Here is a 17,631-nt window from a genome sequence, read left to right as displayed (position 1 = left end):
CATACGGTGCCTTCCAGGCACGTAGGTAGAGCAATGCTGCGTAAAAGCTATAAGAACAAAATCCCAGGCCATAGAAGCTACCAGAACAAAAGCTTTCTTCGTCACCAAGGAAACTGATGCAGTTCTGTTAGCTTAATGGAAAATATCATGACAATGACAATCTTAGTATAACACATGGGTTCTGAGGCCCAGCCAGTGGTCCACTTATTGCTACCAGTATTGGTTTTAGCAATGTCCCAGTAAAACAGAGAACTCAGGCAGCTTCTGAGTGGCCGTTCTATGTACAATTCACATTTTTGTCTAAACCTTGGCAGAATTGAGGGGATGTATTTGCCAGTATCTGTCCATAATAAAGAGTAAAGATATACTTTTGGTTCTTATATAAGTGAACTCAACTCTGATATATACAAGAAAGAGAATATTAAAACCACTTATATTTCACTGTACACATTCAAGTAGCCTAATGAGAAATGACTTGTCTTACAAGAGATGTGCCTTCCCGTCAATCCAGCTCTGGGGAAATGGCAACATCCTGATTCTTTGGATTAAGGACACACACAAGTTGAAATAAAATATGAGTGTTCTGTGAATGATTGATCTCTCTCATGCCCTCGTGGATAAATCCATTTCTTTCTCCTTTCATTTTTGACCAGGAGAAGAAGTACCGCTTCCAAAACCAGGTAGACAAGATGAAGGAAAAGGTCAAAAATGTGGAGGAAAGATCAAAGGAATTTGTTAACAGAGTGGAAGAAAAGAGTCATGATCTAATTCAAAAGTGGGAAGAGAAGTCAAGAGAATTCATTGGCAACTTCCTAGAACTGTTTGGGCCTGATGGAGCATGGGTATGTAATTCTTCCATTTGGCCCACCAGTGATGGGTGTTTTCAGTTTATCCTCCTTTCCAAGGAACTGCTCAAGGGTGTCCCTTATCTGAGTCCAATATGTGACTTCCATTTTGGGCATTAGCCCTAGTGACTTCAAGTCCATCTCACTTCCTTATTTAGTTTCTGCTTTACCTTTCAATATGGCACCTAGTAGCGCTCAAGGCCAGCTCTGGTCTCTATTTCTATTTCTTGGCCAACGTTTGACACCATTTGGTAATCACCGAGTGTCTGCTACTGCAGAGATTGGCTCCGTAGCCCATCCCAGTCTCCCGGTTGGAGATGATGCGCAGCTTGAGGGTGAGGGTGAAGTGGGTCAGTGGCACCATGGAACTTGTGTTTGCGTTGTAAGACAAAGCTAATGGTGTGTGGATCAACCAGCGGAGGAGGATACAAAAGAAACGTAGCTGCCTTGGTCTGCTTTTGTTGCCAGGAACTCGTCTTTCATTGGTTGGAAGAGAGAGTGAGAGAAGAGGTAGGATTTGCCCTGCGTCTGTGCCAAACACGTCCTGATTTCCCCCATTACTCCATGGCATGTACATGCTGGGGTACGGCCAAAAGGTCTTAGGAGGCTGAGGCCGTGATCTGAATCTTACAACTGAGACAGAAAACATAGATGGGGGTCTCTTGCCTAAATTCTATATAGAATTCTGAGTGAAAATTATGGAAAGGGAAAAGAAAATTCTGGAAACCACCTTGTATTCCATTGGTATTTCTACTGTGCATGCACTTTGAGAGTAAATAACCAGTGTTATCAATGGAGGGAATGAGGGTCCTATGAAAGAGTTTAAAAGCTAACTTTCCTTTTAGAACAGAAAGGAATGATTCCACTTGATTTCCCTGATTTTAAGTAGCCTAGATATCCTATTGTGACATGAGAAGTCTCCGACCAAATCCACTTCGACTTAATTATTTTATTGATGCGTTGTCACTGCTGCCTCTCTGCTCATTTGAGCTGGTTCATTATAGGATTATCCAAACGTAAAACACTCAATTAATAATAGAAAAAGAATAATGTTTGAGAAGTTAGAAGAGATACTTTGCTCAAACTAGCATCCTCTAAGTGATGATAGAGGTGGCAGTCGTAGTCCAACCATGTCCTGTTGGCTAAGTCTGAGAGGGGTGGAGGGTTTGCAGGGGGCTGCTTGAGCCCTCGATGACTTCTAGAAAGAGCTCACAAGAGTGGAGAAGCAAAGGGTTGGGTTCCTTTCCATTTCCCTTGGGTTTCAGCTCAGATCAATTTGATTCATGGGACATTTATTAACATCCCTGTATGTGCACGGTACTCAGGAAGGATGTGAAGATAAAGCACAGTCTGAAATTTCTCATTAATCTGGTGTGTACCTTAAATAGTTCACATTTTCACAACTGATTTTCAGGCTCTGAGGAAAACAGTTAGTGGTTTTTAATGATATGATGTAGGCGTTCATTTGTTTACAGGGATTCAGAAGTACGTCTCTGCTGAGACGCCCTGGTATGGGACCTCAAGGGGGTAGGTGTTTTCCCCACCTCCAGTGAGCAAAGGCAGGGACAACCTGACAGACTCGAGTCGTTTCAGGCTCCCAGTGAAGGTGAAATCGTAGCTGGAATTGTTCTAGGGGAATCCGGTGACAGTGAGCTGAGGTGATTTTTAAGAAATGAAACCCAGCTAAGAGACTGGAGGTTTTTCTTTTTAAAACTTGCTATTAGTGTCAAAACTGTTATTAACATTAATTTACCATATCAGCCAGACTTAAACGTTAACTTTTTTTTTTCTGTTGACATTAAAAGTACAGGAATAGTTACAAGGATGTTAAACGCCAAGATAAGTAATTTGCTTTTCATGAATATGCTATTATTATAATAATTCTTTATTTGTGGATTTGGGACTGGAACTCATTTCTTAAAATAGAGGATCTGTATTAGCTGCCAATACAGTACAGATACAAATAACCCAAACTTGGAAGGGTACAAAATTTGGTACAACAGGTTTAGCATGTAGCTTATAGTAGGTACTCCATAAATATTTCTAGATGAAATGAGTGGATGTGTGATGAAGACCTATTCACAGAACCTTCCGGCATCTGTGAAGGATATGGTGAGGCATAAATCTTCCATGTCTATATTGATCTGTATGACATCTATAGATAGCTGCATTTCTACACTGATAGCAGTAAATACCCTGAGCCTTTCATTGCTTATGGTGTTGGACAGGGCTTGGTTACAACTTAGTGTTTAGTGGATCAAATTTAGTAGGCAGACGTGCTTTGGTTGGCTCTCACCGGAGTTTAAAAATTTTCTTTTAGGGAGGGCATGAACCCTCTAGTTGACAGTATCCATTCCCCACTCTTCCTTGCCGCCACCGCCTCTGACTTGACACCCCTGTGCTGCCCACCTGGCCCCAGGAATGTTTGTGTTTGGTGCTCGTGGTATAGTCTGAGTCTCCCCCCGTGACCTCATGTTTGATATCAAGAACTATGATAGAAAATCCGAAGCCTTCCACTCTGTCTCTGGGTGGAAGGTGGTGGTGGTGACGACACGGTGATGAGGTTCCTGTCTAGAAGTTGGATAGCAGGTTAAACTTTTATTTCCCCCAAAGTCCTTTGATGTCTACCCATTTTAACCACAGAAGAGGGTAGTATTAGAGCTGTGTTATAAAGAAGAAAAGGTCTAGGAAAATTATAAACCTTTCCCGTGGTCTCATAGGAGTTTGGAGGTAGTGGGATGGAGGCTGGAACCACGCCTGTTTCTCCAGGCCAGCACTGTATCCTTCATGACAGGAGTGGCCCCAGGACACAGGCACTTAGCTTCATTCCTCTGTGGTCAGGCTGTGACGTTGTGGAGAAATGGGGGTCGGCCCAAATCCCTCCTCTAAGGCTTTGTGACAAAGGCCGTGGCCAAAACGGCACATGAGGCCAGGTCTTCTAGATTCAGGACAGGAACCGTCGACTTTCTCCCTAAGGAAGCAGAAATCATCGTGTCCAGGGCTGTATTCATTATTAGTGTGTGACAAATAACCCCAAAGCTTAGTGCCTTAAAAACAAACATTTATTATCTCACACAGTATCTGAGGGTCAGAAGGCAGCTTAGCTTGATGGTTGGGACACAGTGTCTTCTTAGGAAGGTGGCGATCAAGATGGCAGCTGGAACGGCATTCATGGGGGGCTGCACAAGCCTCCTCCACACTGGCTGTTGACTGGATGCCTCATTTCCACACTCCGTGGGTCTTTCCACAAGGCTGCCCAAGTGTCCTAACAACATAGCAGCTGGCTTCCTCCAGAGCGAGTGAGGTGGGGGAGAGAGCCCAAGAAAGCAAGCTGTAGTCTTTTATGACCTCCCATCCGAAGTGCCAAAGCATCACTTCTGCCATGTTCCATTGGTCACACAGACTACTCGTGGTGTATTGTGGAAGGCCCCTACCCAAGGCTGTGCATACCAGGGGGTGGGACTGTGCTGGCAGCTGGCTACCATGACTGCTTCTGAGAATCTGAAGCACGCAATCTAATTTGCAGTGGCTGTAAGATTTTCTGTTCCCATTTATTCAGTCTGGTTTGTGGATTGTCAGAGCCCAGTATGTTAATTTTCAGTCTCATCATCTACCTCTCTTACTTGATTAAGTATCTGCTTGATTCTTTTGTTGTTGTTTTTACAATATACTGCACATTAGTTTTAAAATTTACATATATGTACTGTTCATTGTTTTTAAGAACAGTTTAGAGCTTTAACTTTTAAAAGCTACATAGTTATCAAAGGAATAAAGCCAACCACAAAATAAGAATCAACAGAATGCAGTAATCCAATCATAAAGGGCAGTCAAATGTGCTTAACATTCAAGAAATCAGTCAACTAAGTTATAAATAATAAGGAGTTCATTTATGTCATTTTTTTTAGATTCCACATAAGTCATCATATGGCATTTTTCCTTCTCTTTCTGGCTTACTTCACTTAGAATGATGATCTCCAGGTCCATCCATGTTGCTGCAAATGGCATTATTTTATTCTTTATGACAAAGTAGTATTCCATTGTGTGTATGTATGTGTATATATATATATATACATACACACACACACATGCACACACACCACAACTTCTTTGTCCAGTCATCTGTCAGTGGACATCTGGGTTGTTTCCAAGTCTTGGCTAATGTAAATAGTACTGCTATGAACACTAGGGTGTGTATGTCTTTTTGAATTATATTTTTCGCCAGGTATATGCCCAGGAGTGGGATTGCTGGATCAGAGGGTAAGTCTATTTTTAGTTTTTTAAGGAACCTCCATACTGTCCTCCATAGTGGCTGCTCAAATTTACATTCCCACTAACAGTGTAGGATTCCTTTTTCTCCACTCTCTCTCCATTATTTATCGTTTGTAGACATTTTAATAATGGCCACTCTGGCTGGTGTGAGGTGATATCTCATTGTAGTTTTGATTTGCATTTCTCTAACAGTTATGTTGAGCATCTCTTAATGTGCTTGTTGGCCATCTGTCTTCTTTGGAGAGATATCTATTTAGGCCTTCTGCCCATTTTTAATTGGGTTGCTTGTTTTTTGATATAAAGGTGTATGAGCTGTTTGTATATTTTGGAAGTAAGTCCCTTGTTGGTCATGTCATTTGCAAACATTTTCTCCCAATCTGTAGGTTGTCTTTTCATTTTGTTGATGGTATCCTTAGCTGTGCAAAAGCTTTTAACTTTAATTAGATCCCATTTGTTTATTGTTGCTTCTCTTTCCATTACTCCAAGAGCTGGTTCAAAAAATATATTGCTGTGGTCTCATAGGAGTTTGTTTCTCCTTTTTCATTTCTGATTTTGTTAATTTGGGCCCTCTCCCTTTTTTTCTTGATGGGTCTGACTAAAGGTTTATCAATTTTGTTGATCTTTTCAAAGAACTAACTTTTAGTTAGACTGATCTTTTCTACTGTATCTTTTAGTCTCTATTTCATTTATTTCTGCTCTAATCTTTATGATTTCTTTTCTTCTATTAACTCTGGGGTTGGTTTGTGAAGGTTAGGCTGTTTACTTGAGATTCTTCTTGTTTCCTGAGGTCAACTTGTATTGCTATAAACTTCCCTCTGAGAACTGCCTTTGCTGCGTCCCAGAGGTTTTGGGTTGTTGTGTTTTCATTTGTCTCTAAGTATTTTTTGATTCCCTCTTTGATCCATTGGTTGTGCAGTAGCATATTGTGTAGCCTCCATGGGTTTGCAGTTTTTGCAGTTTTTTCTTGTAGTTGCTCTCTAACCTTATATAGAGTTGTGGTCGGAAAAATGCTTGGTACGATTTCAATTTTCTTAAATTTACTGAGGCTAGCTTTGTGGGCCAGCATGTGGTTGATTCCATGTTCCATGTGCACTGGTGAAGAATGTGTATTCTGTTGCTTTCAGAGGGAATGCTCTATAGATACCAATTAAGTCCATCTGGTCTAATGTGTTATTTAGGGCCTCTATTTCCTTATTGACTTTCTGCCTGGATGATCTGTCCATTGATGTAAGTGGGGTGTTAAGTTCCCCCACTATTATTGTGTTATTGTCGATTTCTCCTTTTATGTCTGTTAACAATTAATTGCCTTATATATCACAGTACTCCTATGTCGGGTGCATATGTATTTATAATTGGCATATCCTCTTCCTGGATTGATCCCTTAAGCCTTATAGTGTTCTTCTTTGTCTCTTGTAACAGTTTTAAGATCTATTTTGTCTAATATAAATATTGCTACTCCAGCTTTCTTTTGGTTTCATGGAGTATCTTTTTCCATCCCCTTACTTTGAGCCTGCATGTGTCTTTAGCTCTGAGGTGGGTCTCTTGAAGACAGTATACATAGGGGTCTTTTTGTATCCATTCAGCCAGTCTATGTCTTTTGGTTGGAACATTTAATCCATTTACGTTTAAGGTAATTATCAATACATATGTTCTTATTGCCATTTTGTTAATTGTTTTGGGTTTTTTTTTCATATTTGATAGACTATTTTTTTTTTAGAGCAGTTTCAGGTTTACAGCAGAATTGAGCAGAAAATACAGAGTTCACACATAGCCCTGTCAGTGTGACATATTTGGTACAATCAACGAACCAACATGGACACATTATTTTCAATCAAAGTCCATAGTTCACGTTAGGGTTCACTCCTGATGTTGCACATTCTATGTGTTTTGACAAATGCATAATGACATGTAGCCACCACTGTAGTATCATACAGAATAATTTCATTGCCGTGAAAATCCCTTAGTGCTCCATCTGTTCATCCCGCCCTCCCTCCCTCTCCCCTGGAAACCACAATCTTTTTATGTTTCTGTAGCTGTGCCTTTTCCAGGATGTCATCTGGTTGGAATCGTACAGTTTGTAGCCTTTTCAGACTGGCTTCTTTCATTTAGTAATAGGTCTTTTAAGGTTCTTCCATGTCTTTCATGGCTTGATAGCTCATTTTTTTTTCACTCCACATATATTTTTTAATTTACATATATGTACTGTTCATTGTTTCTAAGAACGTTTAGAGCTTTAGCTTTTTGAATTTACATAGTTATCAAAGGAATAAAGCCAACCACAAAATAAAAATTAATTCAAAAAGATACATACACCTTGTTATTAACAGTAACATTATTTATAATTGTCAAAATATAGAAGCATCCTAAGTGCACATCGATAGTTGAAAAGATAATGCAGATGCAGCATACATATATGTAATGGAATACAGCTCACCATAAGAAAGGATTCGTTGCCATTTGCAGCCCTTCATTTACTTTTTTTCACTTGAAAAACCAGAATTTTATAACTGGCATAAAAATTTCCATTACATCAAAACCAACAAAATACCTAGAAATAAACCTAACCAAGGAGGTTACCTATACTTAGAAAACCGAAATGACACAAAGAAATGGAAAGATTTCTTGTGCTCTTGGATTGGAAGAATCAACACTGTCAAAATGGCCACACTACCCAAAGCAATCCACAGATCCAACACAACCACCATCAAAATACTTGCGACATTCCTCACAGAACTAGAACAAACAATTCCAAAATGTGTAAGGAACCACAAAAGACCCCGAACAGCCAAAGCAATCTTTGTAGGTCTTTTTTTCTCTTCCTTCTTTTTGTTCTCATTTCTTATGGTCTGGAAGTTCCTTTAACATTTGTTGTAAAGCTTTTGATTTCTCCATCAGGTCTGAGCGAGAGCCTTGCTGGATAGAGTATTCTTGGTTGTAAGTTTCCCCCTTGCATCACTTTAAATATATCCATGCCACTCCATTCTGGCCTGTAGAGTTTCTGCTGAAAAATGAGCTGATAACCTTATGGGAGTTCCTTTGTATGTTATTTGTTGCTTTTCTCTTGCTAATTTTAATGTTTTCTCCTTATCCTTAATTGTTGTCAGTTTGATGACTATGTGCCTTGGTGTGTTCCTCTTTGGGTTGATGCTGTGTGGAACTGTCTGCCCTTCCTGGACGTGGGTGACTGTTTCCTTTCCCAAGTTAGGGAAGTTTTTGGTTATTATCTCTTCAAAAATTTTCTCAGGTCCTTTCTCTCTCTCTTCTCTTTCTGGGACCCCTATAATAATGTTCCAGAGTTCTCTTAAATGGTCCTCATTTCTTTTCATTCTTTTTTTTTCTGTTCTGCAGTAGTGATTTCCACCAATCTGTCTTCTAGCTCACTGATTCGTTCTTCTGCCTCAGTCTGTTCTTGATTCCTTCTAGTGTGTTACTCATTTCAGCGATTTTATTCTTCAACTCTGGGAATTCTTTGTATTTTCCAACTCTTCGCTAAAAACTTGACTCTCTGCATCTGTACTCCTCTTGAGTTCTCTGAACATCTTCACCATCATTACTCCGAACTCTTTCTCAGATAAATTACCTACCTCCTCATCACATTTCTTCTGGAAGTTTATCTTGTGGCTTGGCCTGGGAGATATTCCTTTGCCTCCTCATACCATCTATCTTTCTGTGTGTTTGTGAATTCCTTCCACAGGCTTTGGGATAGTTGTTTCCTTATTTCGAGTATCTGCCCCTGGTGGGTGAGGCTGGACTAGAGGCTTATGCAGGTTTCCTGGCAGGAGGAGCCTGCCCATTGCTGGGTGAAGCTTGGTGCTGGACCTCTGGTGGGTAGGGCTGTGTCCAGAGGCCTTTGTGGCTTAGGAAGTCTGCTGATAGGTGGAGCCGTGTTTCCACCCTGCATGTTGTTTGGTCTGAGGCTTCCCTACAGGCTGTTGGGTGGGGCAGGGTCTTGGTACTAATGGTCCAATCAAGATTTCAGCATCCAGGAAAGCCCATTGCAGATGAACACTCCCGGCATGTCCACCACCACCTTTTATGTCCTATGGGTGAGCTACAGCCGTCTCCCACGTCCACAGGAGACCTTCCAAATCCAGCAGGCAGGTCTGGCCCAGGTTCCTATGAAATCACTGCCTCTGCCCTTGGACCTGGCGCACATGAAATTCTGTGTGTGCTTCTCAAGACGGTGAAGTCTCTGTTTGCCCCAGTCCCCGGGGGCTCCCAGAGTTAAGCCCCTCTGGCCTTCAAAACCAGATGTCCTGGGGTCTCCTCCTCCTGGTGCTGGAATCCTGGGCTGGGGAGCCTGACGTGGGGCTCAGCTCTCACTCCTGTGGGAGGGCCTCTGCCACTTAACTATTCAGCGCGTGGGTGGCCCAGCCGGGGAGTATGGGGCCCGATTATAATGTGAGCACGCCCTTCCTCCCGTCCTGCTGTGGTTCCCTCTTTATGTTTCCAGTTGAAGATCTTTTTTGCTAGGTTCCAGTCTTTTCGATGGCTGTTTAGCAGTCAGTTGTGGTTTTGTTGTAGTCACAAGGAGAGGCGAGCTCATGGTCCTGCCACTTCGCCATCTTGACAGGAAATCTACCTGCTTTATTCTTATAAATAGTTGTGACTCATACTCAGAAGAGAGCCCCTAACCTAGTCAGAGCCGCAAACAGAAGCCTTCCCAACCGTATTGGTATTACTTCTCTTTGAGGAGGTGTCTCTGAAAGACAGGCTGTCTCAAGGGAGGGGTTCTAAAGGAGATAAATTTTGAAGCTTTGTTGCTATGTCTGAGGCAATTCTGTTTATTTCCAAAATGCTGAGGGTCAAGAAACCAAGATCGGGTATGCTGACTTCCTAGTGACACTTTGTGTGTGCTCCGGGAATTCAGACATTGCAAACAAAAACAACATTCTATTTTAAACATTAGTACCCAAACCACATATGCTGTTTTTAAAAAAAATGTTTTCAATGATCTGCCACCATATTCCTTCACTGACTCTGAGACCAGAATCATTTCCTATCTGAAGTGAAACTGGATCTATTCTGTTTTTTATCTCATGAACACAGACCCTGTCCTGGAGCAACAGGAGAGAATGACCATAAGTCAGGTGCAAATTTTTGATTCGTTCTGGACCACGAACTCCCATGGCCCCAATCAGTCTAGTGGACCTGTCATTTGCCATCTGATATATGACATTACTTTAAAAAGAAAACACAAAACTTTGATGCTTTTTTCTTTTTAAGAGAAAACAGATTTATGTGATGAGGTCCAATGCTAATTCTCTCAAACTGTACTAAAATAGACAAAATTTACCATTTTAACCATTAAGTGTACAGTTCGCTGGTATTACAGACATTCACATCGTTGTGCAGCCATCATCCCCATCCACTTCCAGAGCTTTTTATCTGTCCATATTAAAACTCTATACCTCTGAACTAGTAACTTCGCACTTACGTGCTCCCCCAGCCAGTCCTCGGGAATCCCCCCTTCACTTGCTGTCTCTGTGAATCTGACTGTTTTAGGCGCCTCAGCGCAGGAGAATCGTACAGTACTTGTCCTTTTCTGTATGGCTTCTTTGACCTACTATAACGTCTTCAAGATTCAATAAAATTGTAGCATGTGTCAGAATTTCACTACTTTTTAAAGCTGAATCATACCCCATTGTGAAAGATTTGCTTATGTTAAAGCAGCAGCCTACACGGCAGCAATCGGATTGAACACGCTTGTAAGAGCCTGCAGGTTACTGTGCAGGGACGTAGACGGCTGGCTGCCATCTTTGCGCGCTCTCTGCCTCACGTCCACTGGCTCGTAACTTCCAGAAAGGATCTTGTACTGTCCGTCGGCAGCCTGATTTTTGTGACTGCCACTCAGAAGATACCTCTAAATCACGTGGATCTGGTGGCCAGTGGGGCTTATGCTCAGGAGTCCCACAGGGCAGCAACCAACGGGCAAATCGTTCTCCATCAGCTGCCAGGCCAGCGTACAGTAATGGGGGACAGCCCCGGGACGCGGCCCCTGAGCTGCTCTCCAGAGTTGCAGCCTGAGGGGCGGGCTTCTAAGTAAAACTACATGTAAGGGCTGACGGATCTTTTCCAGCACACAGGCATGTATGTAAGTTTCTCTCCAGGGGATTCTGGAACTCTGGACTGCAGTAGAGACAGAACACGTAGGTACTCTGTACTCTCAGAAACTCTGCTACCCTGGGTTTGCTTCTGCTGCCCAGGGAAGCCTCTACAGTCCCTCTCTCGGACTCTCTCCCTCCCTCAGTATGCATCCTTCTGTCTGAGAACCTCTCACTGTGACAAGCTAGGAATGGTGGCTTGTGTCTGAGTCCCTCTCTCCCCCTCCCTGCCTCTCACAGAAGGAGTGATGCCCTGTAACCAGGACCTCCTCTGCTTTCTTCTCTCTCCTTCCCTGCGTGAATGCATAAATCTGCGAACCTCCTCTCCCTGCACCTGTCTGTCTCTATCTCTCTCCCTCGGAATAAATGCTTGTGTCTCAGAACCTCTATATTCTCTCCTATCCCCTTTCCTGAATCTCTCTCTCTTGGAATGAATGCTTGTGTCTGAGAACCTCTCTCTCCTGTCTCCTCTCCCCCCTCCCCTCACCTGGTCTCTCTCTCTTGGAATCAATGCTTGTGTCTGAGAACCTCTCTCTCCTCTCCCCTCTCCCCCCTCTCCTCTCCTCAATATCTCTCTCTTGGAATGAATGCTTGTGTCTCAGAATATCTCTCCTCTCTCTCTCTCCTCTCTGTTCTACCCTCTTCCCATGCCCGAAGGTCTCTCTCTCTCTCTTCTCTCTCTCTCCTCTCTCCCCTCACTCCTCTCCCCTCTCTCCACTCTTAACTCTCCACAATCTCTCTCTCTTTGAATGAATGCTTGTGTCTGAGAACTTCTTTCCTGTCTCCTCTCCAGAATGTCTCTCTCTAGGAATCAATGCTTGTGTCTGAGAACCTGTCTCCTCTCTCCTCTGTCCTCTCCTCTCTCCCCTCTCGAAATGAATGCTTGTGTCTGAGACCTCTGTCCTCTCCCCTCTCTCTCCTCTCCCCTCTCTCTCCTCTCCCCTCTCTCTCCTCTCTCTCCTCTCCCATCTCCCAAATCTCTCTCTCTTGGAATGAATGCTTGTGTCTGAGACCTCTCTCCTCTCCCCTCTCTCTCCTCTCCCCTCTCCCCAATCTCTCTCTCTTGGAATGAATGCTTGTATCTGAGATCCTCACTCCTCTCCCCTCTCTCTCCACTCCCCTCTCCCCTGTCTCCTGTCTTCTCTCTCCTCTGCCCAATTTCTGTCTCTTGGATGAATGCTTTTGTCTGAGAACCTCTCCCCTCTCTCCTCTCCCGAATCTCTCTATCTTGGAATGAATGCTTGTGTCTCAGAATCTCTCTGTCCTGTCTCCTGTCTCCTCTCCCCAATCTCCCTATCTTGGAATCAATGCTTGTGTCTGAGAAGCTCTCTCTCCTCTCTGCTCTCTTTTCTCCCCTTTACCCTATCCTGATTCTCTCACTCTTGGATTCAATGCTTGTGTCTGAGAACCTGTCTCCTGTCTCCTGTCTCCTCTCCCCCTCTCCCCCTCTCCCGAAACTCTCTCTGAATGAATTCTTGTGTCTCAGAATATCTCTCCTCTCTCCTCTATTCCTCTCTCCCCTGTCCCCTCACTCCTCTATCTCTCCCTCTTGGTATGAATGTTTGTGTCTGAGATCCTCTCTCCTCTCCCCAATATCTCTCTCTTGGAATAAATGCTTGTGTCTCAGAATATCTCTCCTCTCTCCTCTAATCCTCTCATCCTCTCTCCCCTCACTCCTCTCTCCACTCTCCCCTCTCCCCAGTCTCTCTCTCTCCGAATAAATTCATGTGTTTGAGAACCTCTCTCCTCTCTCCACACTCCACTCTCCCCAGTCTCTGCCTATGAAATGAATGCTTGTGTCTGAGATCCTCCTCTCTCCCCAATATCTCTCTCTTGGAATGAATGCTTGTGTCTCAGAATATCTCTCCTCTCTCCTCTCTCCCCAGTCTCTGCCTCTTGGAATGAATGCTTGTGTCTGAGAACCTCTCTCTCCTCTCTCCTCTCATCTCTCCCGTCTCCCAAATCTCTCTCTCTTGGAATGAATACTTGTGTCACAGTATATCACTGCTCACTGCTCACTCCTCTCTCCCCTCTCCCCAATCTCTCCCCCTTGGAATGAAAGCTTGTATCTGAGATCCTCACTCCTCTCCCCTCCCCTCTCCCCTGTCTCCTGTCTTCTCTCTCCTCTCCCCTCTCTCCTCTGCCCTCTCCCCCCTCTCCTCTCCTCAATATCTCTCTCTTGGAATAAATGCTTGTGCCTCAGAATATCTCTCCTCTCTCTCTCTCCTCTCTGTTCTACCCTCACCCCACGCCCAAAGAACTCTCTCTCTCTCTCTCTGTCTCTCTCTCGCTCTCTCTCTCTCTCTCTCTCTCTCTCTCTCTCGCTCTCTAGCTCTCGGAATGATGCTTGTGTCTGAGAACCTATCTCCTTTCCCCTCTCCACTCTGCCAGAACTCTCTCTCTTGGAATGAATACTTGTGTCTGAGATCCTTTCTTCTCTCCCCAATATTTCTCTCTTGGAATGAATGCTTGTGTCTGAGACCTCTCTCCTCTCCCCTCTCTCTCCTCTCCCCTCTCCCCAATCTCTCTCTCTTGGAATGAATGCTTGTATCTGAGATCCTCACTCCTCTCCCCTCTCTCTCCACTCCCCTCTCCCCTGTCTCCTGTCTTCTCTCTCCTCTGCCCAATTTCTGTCTCTTGGATGAATGCTTTTGTCTGAGAACCTCTCCCCTCTCTCCTCTCCCGAATCTCTCTATCTTGGAATGAATGCTTGTGTCTGAGAACCTGTCTCTCCTCTCTCCTCTCCCGTCAGTCCACTCTCCCATCACTCCACTCCCCCCAATATCTCTCTCTTGGAATGAATGCTTGTGTCTCAGAATATCTCTCCTCTCTCCTCTCTCCCCAGACTCTGCCTCTTGGAATGAATGCTTGTGTCTGAGAACCTGTCTCTCCTCTCTCCTCTCTCCTCTCATCTCTCCCCTCTCCCAAATCTCTCTCTCTTGGAATGAATACTTGTGTCACAGTATATCACTGCTCACTCCTCACTCCTCTCTCCCCTCTCCCCAATCTCTCTCCCTTGGAATGAAAGCTTGTATCTGAGATCCTCACTCCTCTCCCCTCCTCTCTCCCCTGTCTCCTGTCTTCTCTCTCCTCTCCCCTCTCTACTCTGCCCTCTCCCCTCTCTCCTCTCCCCTCTCCCCCCTCTCCTCTCCTCAATATCTCTCTCTTGGAATAAATGCTTTTGTCTCAGAATATCTCTCTCTCTCTCCTCTCTGTTCTACCCTCTCCCCACGCCCGAAGAACTCTCTCTCTCTCTCTCTCTCTGTCTCTCTCTCGCTCTCTCGCTCTCTCGCTCTCGGAATGATGCTTGTGTGTGAGAACCTGTGTCCTCTCTCCCCTCTCCTCTCCCGAATCTCTCTATCTTGGAATGAATGCTTGTGTCTAAGAACCTGTCTCCTGTCTACTCTCCAATCTCCAACAACTCCTCTCCCCTCTCCCCAGTCTCTCTCTCTCGGAATGGATGCTTGTGTCTGAGAAACTCTCCCCTCTTCCCTCTCCCCTCTCTCCTCACACCACACTCCACTCTCCTCTCTCTTCTAACCTCTCCCCTCTCCCCAATCTCTCTCTCTTGGAATGAATGCTTGTGTCTGAGAACCTGTCTTCTATCTCCCCTTCCCCTCTCCGGAATCTGTCTCTCTTGGAATCAATGCTTATGTCTGAGAACCTCTCTCTCCTCTCTCCTCACTCCACTCTCCTCTGTCTTCTATCCTCTCTCCTCTCCCCAATATCTCTCTCTTGGAATAAATACTTGTGTCTCAGAATATCTCTCCTCTCTCCACTAATCCTCTCATCCTCTCTCCCCTCACTCCTCTCTCCACTCTCCCCTCTCCCCAGTCTCTCTCTCTTCGAATAAATTCATGTGTTTGAGAACCTCTCTCCTCTCTCCACACTCCACTCTCCCCAGTCTCTGCCTATGAAATGAATGCTTCTGTCTGAGATCCTCCTCTCTCCCCAATATCTCTCTCTTGGAATGAATGCTTGTGTCTCAGAATATCTCTCCTCTCTCCTCTCTCCCCAGTCTCTGCCTCTTGGAATGAATGCTTGTGTCTGAGAACCTCTCTCTCCTCTCTCCTCACTCTTCTATCCTCTCTCCTCTCATCTCTCCCCTCTCCCAAATCTCTCTCTCTTGGAATGAATACTTGTGTCACAGTATATCACTGCTCACTGCTCACTCCTCTCTCCCCTCTCCCCAATCTCTCTCCCTTGGAATGAAAGCTTGTATCTGAGATCCTCACTCCTCTCCCCTCCCCTCTCCCCTGTCTCCTGTCTTCTCTCTCCTCTCCCCTCTCTCCTCTGCCCTCTCCCTCCTCTCCTCTCCTCAATATCTCTCTCTTGGAATAAATGCTTGTGCCTCAGAATATCTCTCCTCTCTCTCTCTCCTCTCTGTTCTACCCTCTCCCCACGCCCGAAGAACTCTCTCTCTCTCTCTCTCTGTCTCTCTCTCGCTCTCTCTCTCTCTCGCTCTCTCGCTCTATCGCTCTCGGAATGATGCTTGTGTGTGAGAACCTGTGTCCTCTCTCCCCTCTCCTCTCCCGAATCTCTCTATCTTGGAATGAATGCTTGTGTCTAAGAACCTGTCTCCTGTCTACTCTCCAATCTCCAACAACTCCTCTCCCCTCTCCCCAGTCTCTCTCTCTCGGAATGGATGCTTGTGTCTGAGAAACTCTCCCCTCTTCCCTCTCCCCTCTCTCCTCACACCACACTCCACTCTCCTCTCTCTTCTAACCTCTCCCCTCTCCCCAATCTCTCTCTCTTGGAATGAATGCTTGTGTCTGAGAACCTCTCTCTCCTCTCTCCTCTCATCTCTCCCGTCTCCCAAATCTCTCTCTCTTGGAATGAATACTTGTGTCACAGTATATCACTGCTCACTGCTCACTCCTCTCTCCCCTCTCCCCAATCTCTCCCCCTTGGAATGAAAGCTTGTATCTGAGATCCTCACTCCTCTCCCCTCCCCTCTCCCCTGTCTCCTGTCTTCTCTCTCCTCTCCCCTCTCTCCTCTGCCCTCTCCCCCCTCTCCTCTCCTCAATATCTCTCTCTTGGAATAAATGCTTGTGCCTCAGAATATCTCTCCTCTCTCTCTCTCCTCTCTGTTCTACCCTCACCCCACGCCCAAAGAACTCTCTCTCTCTCTCTCTGTCTCTCTCTCGCTCTCTCTCTCTCTCTCTCTCTCTCTCTCTCTCGCTCTCTAGCTCTCGGAATGATGCTTGTGTCTGAGAACCTATCTCCTTTCCCCTCTCCACTCTGCCAGAACTCTCTCTCTTGGAATGAATACTTGTGTCTGAGATCCTTTCTTCTCTCCCCAATATTTCTCTCTTGGAATGAATGCTTGTGTCTGAGACCTCTCTCCTCTCCCCTCTCTCTCCTCTCCCCTCTCCCCAATCTCTCTCTCTTGGAATGAATGCTTGTATCTGAGATCCTCACTCCTCTCCCCTCTCTCTCCACTCCCCTCTCCCCTGTCTCCTGTCTTCTCTCTCCTCTGCCCAATTTCTGTCTCTTGGATGAATGCTTTTGTCTGAGAACCTCTCCCCTCTCTCCTCTCCCGAATCTCTCTATCTTGGAATGAATGCTTGTGTCTGAGAACCTGTCTCTCCTCTCTCCTCTCCCGTCAGTCCACTCTCCCATCACTCCACTCCCCCCAATATCTCTCTCTTGGAATGAATGCTTGTGTCTCAGAATATCTCTCCTCTCTCCTCTCTCCCCAGACTCTGCCTCTTGGAATGAATGCTTGTGTCTGAGAACCTGTCTCTCCTCTCTCCTCTCTCCTCTCATCTCTCCCCTCTCCCAAATCTCTCTCTCTTGGAATGAATACTTGTGTCACAGTATATCACTGCTCACTCCTCACTCCTCTCTCCCCTCTCCCCAATCTCTCTCCCTTGGAATGAAAGCTTGTATCTGAGATCCTCACTCCTCTCCCCTCCTCTCTCCCCTGTCTCCTGTCTTCTCTCTCCTCTCCCCTCTCTACTCTGCCCTCTCCCCTCTCTCCTCTCCCCTCTCCCCCCTCTCCTCTCCTCAATATCTCTCTCTTGGAATAAATGCTTTTGTCTCAGAATATCTCTCTCTCTCTCCTCTCTGTTCTACCCTCTCCCCACGCCCGAAGAACTCTCTCTCTCTCTCTCTCTCTGTCTCTCTCTCGCTCTCTCGCTCTCTCGCTCTCGGAATGATGCTTGTGTGTGAGAACCTGTGTCCTCTCTCCCCTCTCCTCTCCCGAATCTCTCTATCTTGGAATGAATGCTTGTGTCTAAGAACCTGTCTCCTGTCTACTCTCCAATCTCCAACAACTCCTCTCCCCTCTCCCCAGTCTCTCTCTCTCGGAATGGATGCTTGTGTCTGAGAAACTCTCCCCTCTTCCCTCTCCCCTCTCTCCTCACACCACACTCCACTCTCCTCTCTCTTCTAACCTCTCCCCTCTCCCC

General features: G+C 45.2%; 1 protein-coding gene across 2 annotated transcripts in view; it reads left to right on the top strand.

Annotated features, from left to right (window-relative positions):
- Positions 1 to 17,631, top strand: part of PCYT1B (phosphate cytidylyltransferase 1B, choline) — a 116,784-nt gene that overhangs the window by 66,211 nt on the left and 32,942 nt on the right. For both annotated transcript variants that reach the window (XM_074359604.1, XM_074359603.1), the window contains exon 7: positions 654 to 842. In XM_074359604.1, the coding sequence (XP_074215705.1) occupies positions 654 to 842 (189 nt within the window). The remainder of the gene's footprint in view (positions 1 to 653; positions 843 to 17,631) is intronic.

This window comes from Camelus bactrianus, chromosome X (genome assembly GCF_048773025.1).
Source record: "Camelus bactrianus isolate YW-2024 breed Bactrian camel chromosome X, ASM4877302v1, whole genome shotgun sequence".
Lineage (NCBI taxonomy): Eukaryota > Metazoa > Chordata > Mammalia > Artiodactyla > Camelidae > Camelus > Camelus bactrianus.
The sequence above is the reverse complement of the archived record's forward strand: the minus strand, read 5'-3'. Positions and strand labels throughout refer to the sequence as shown.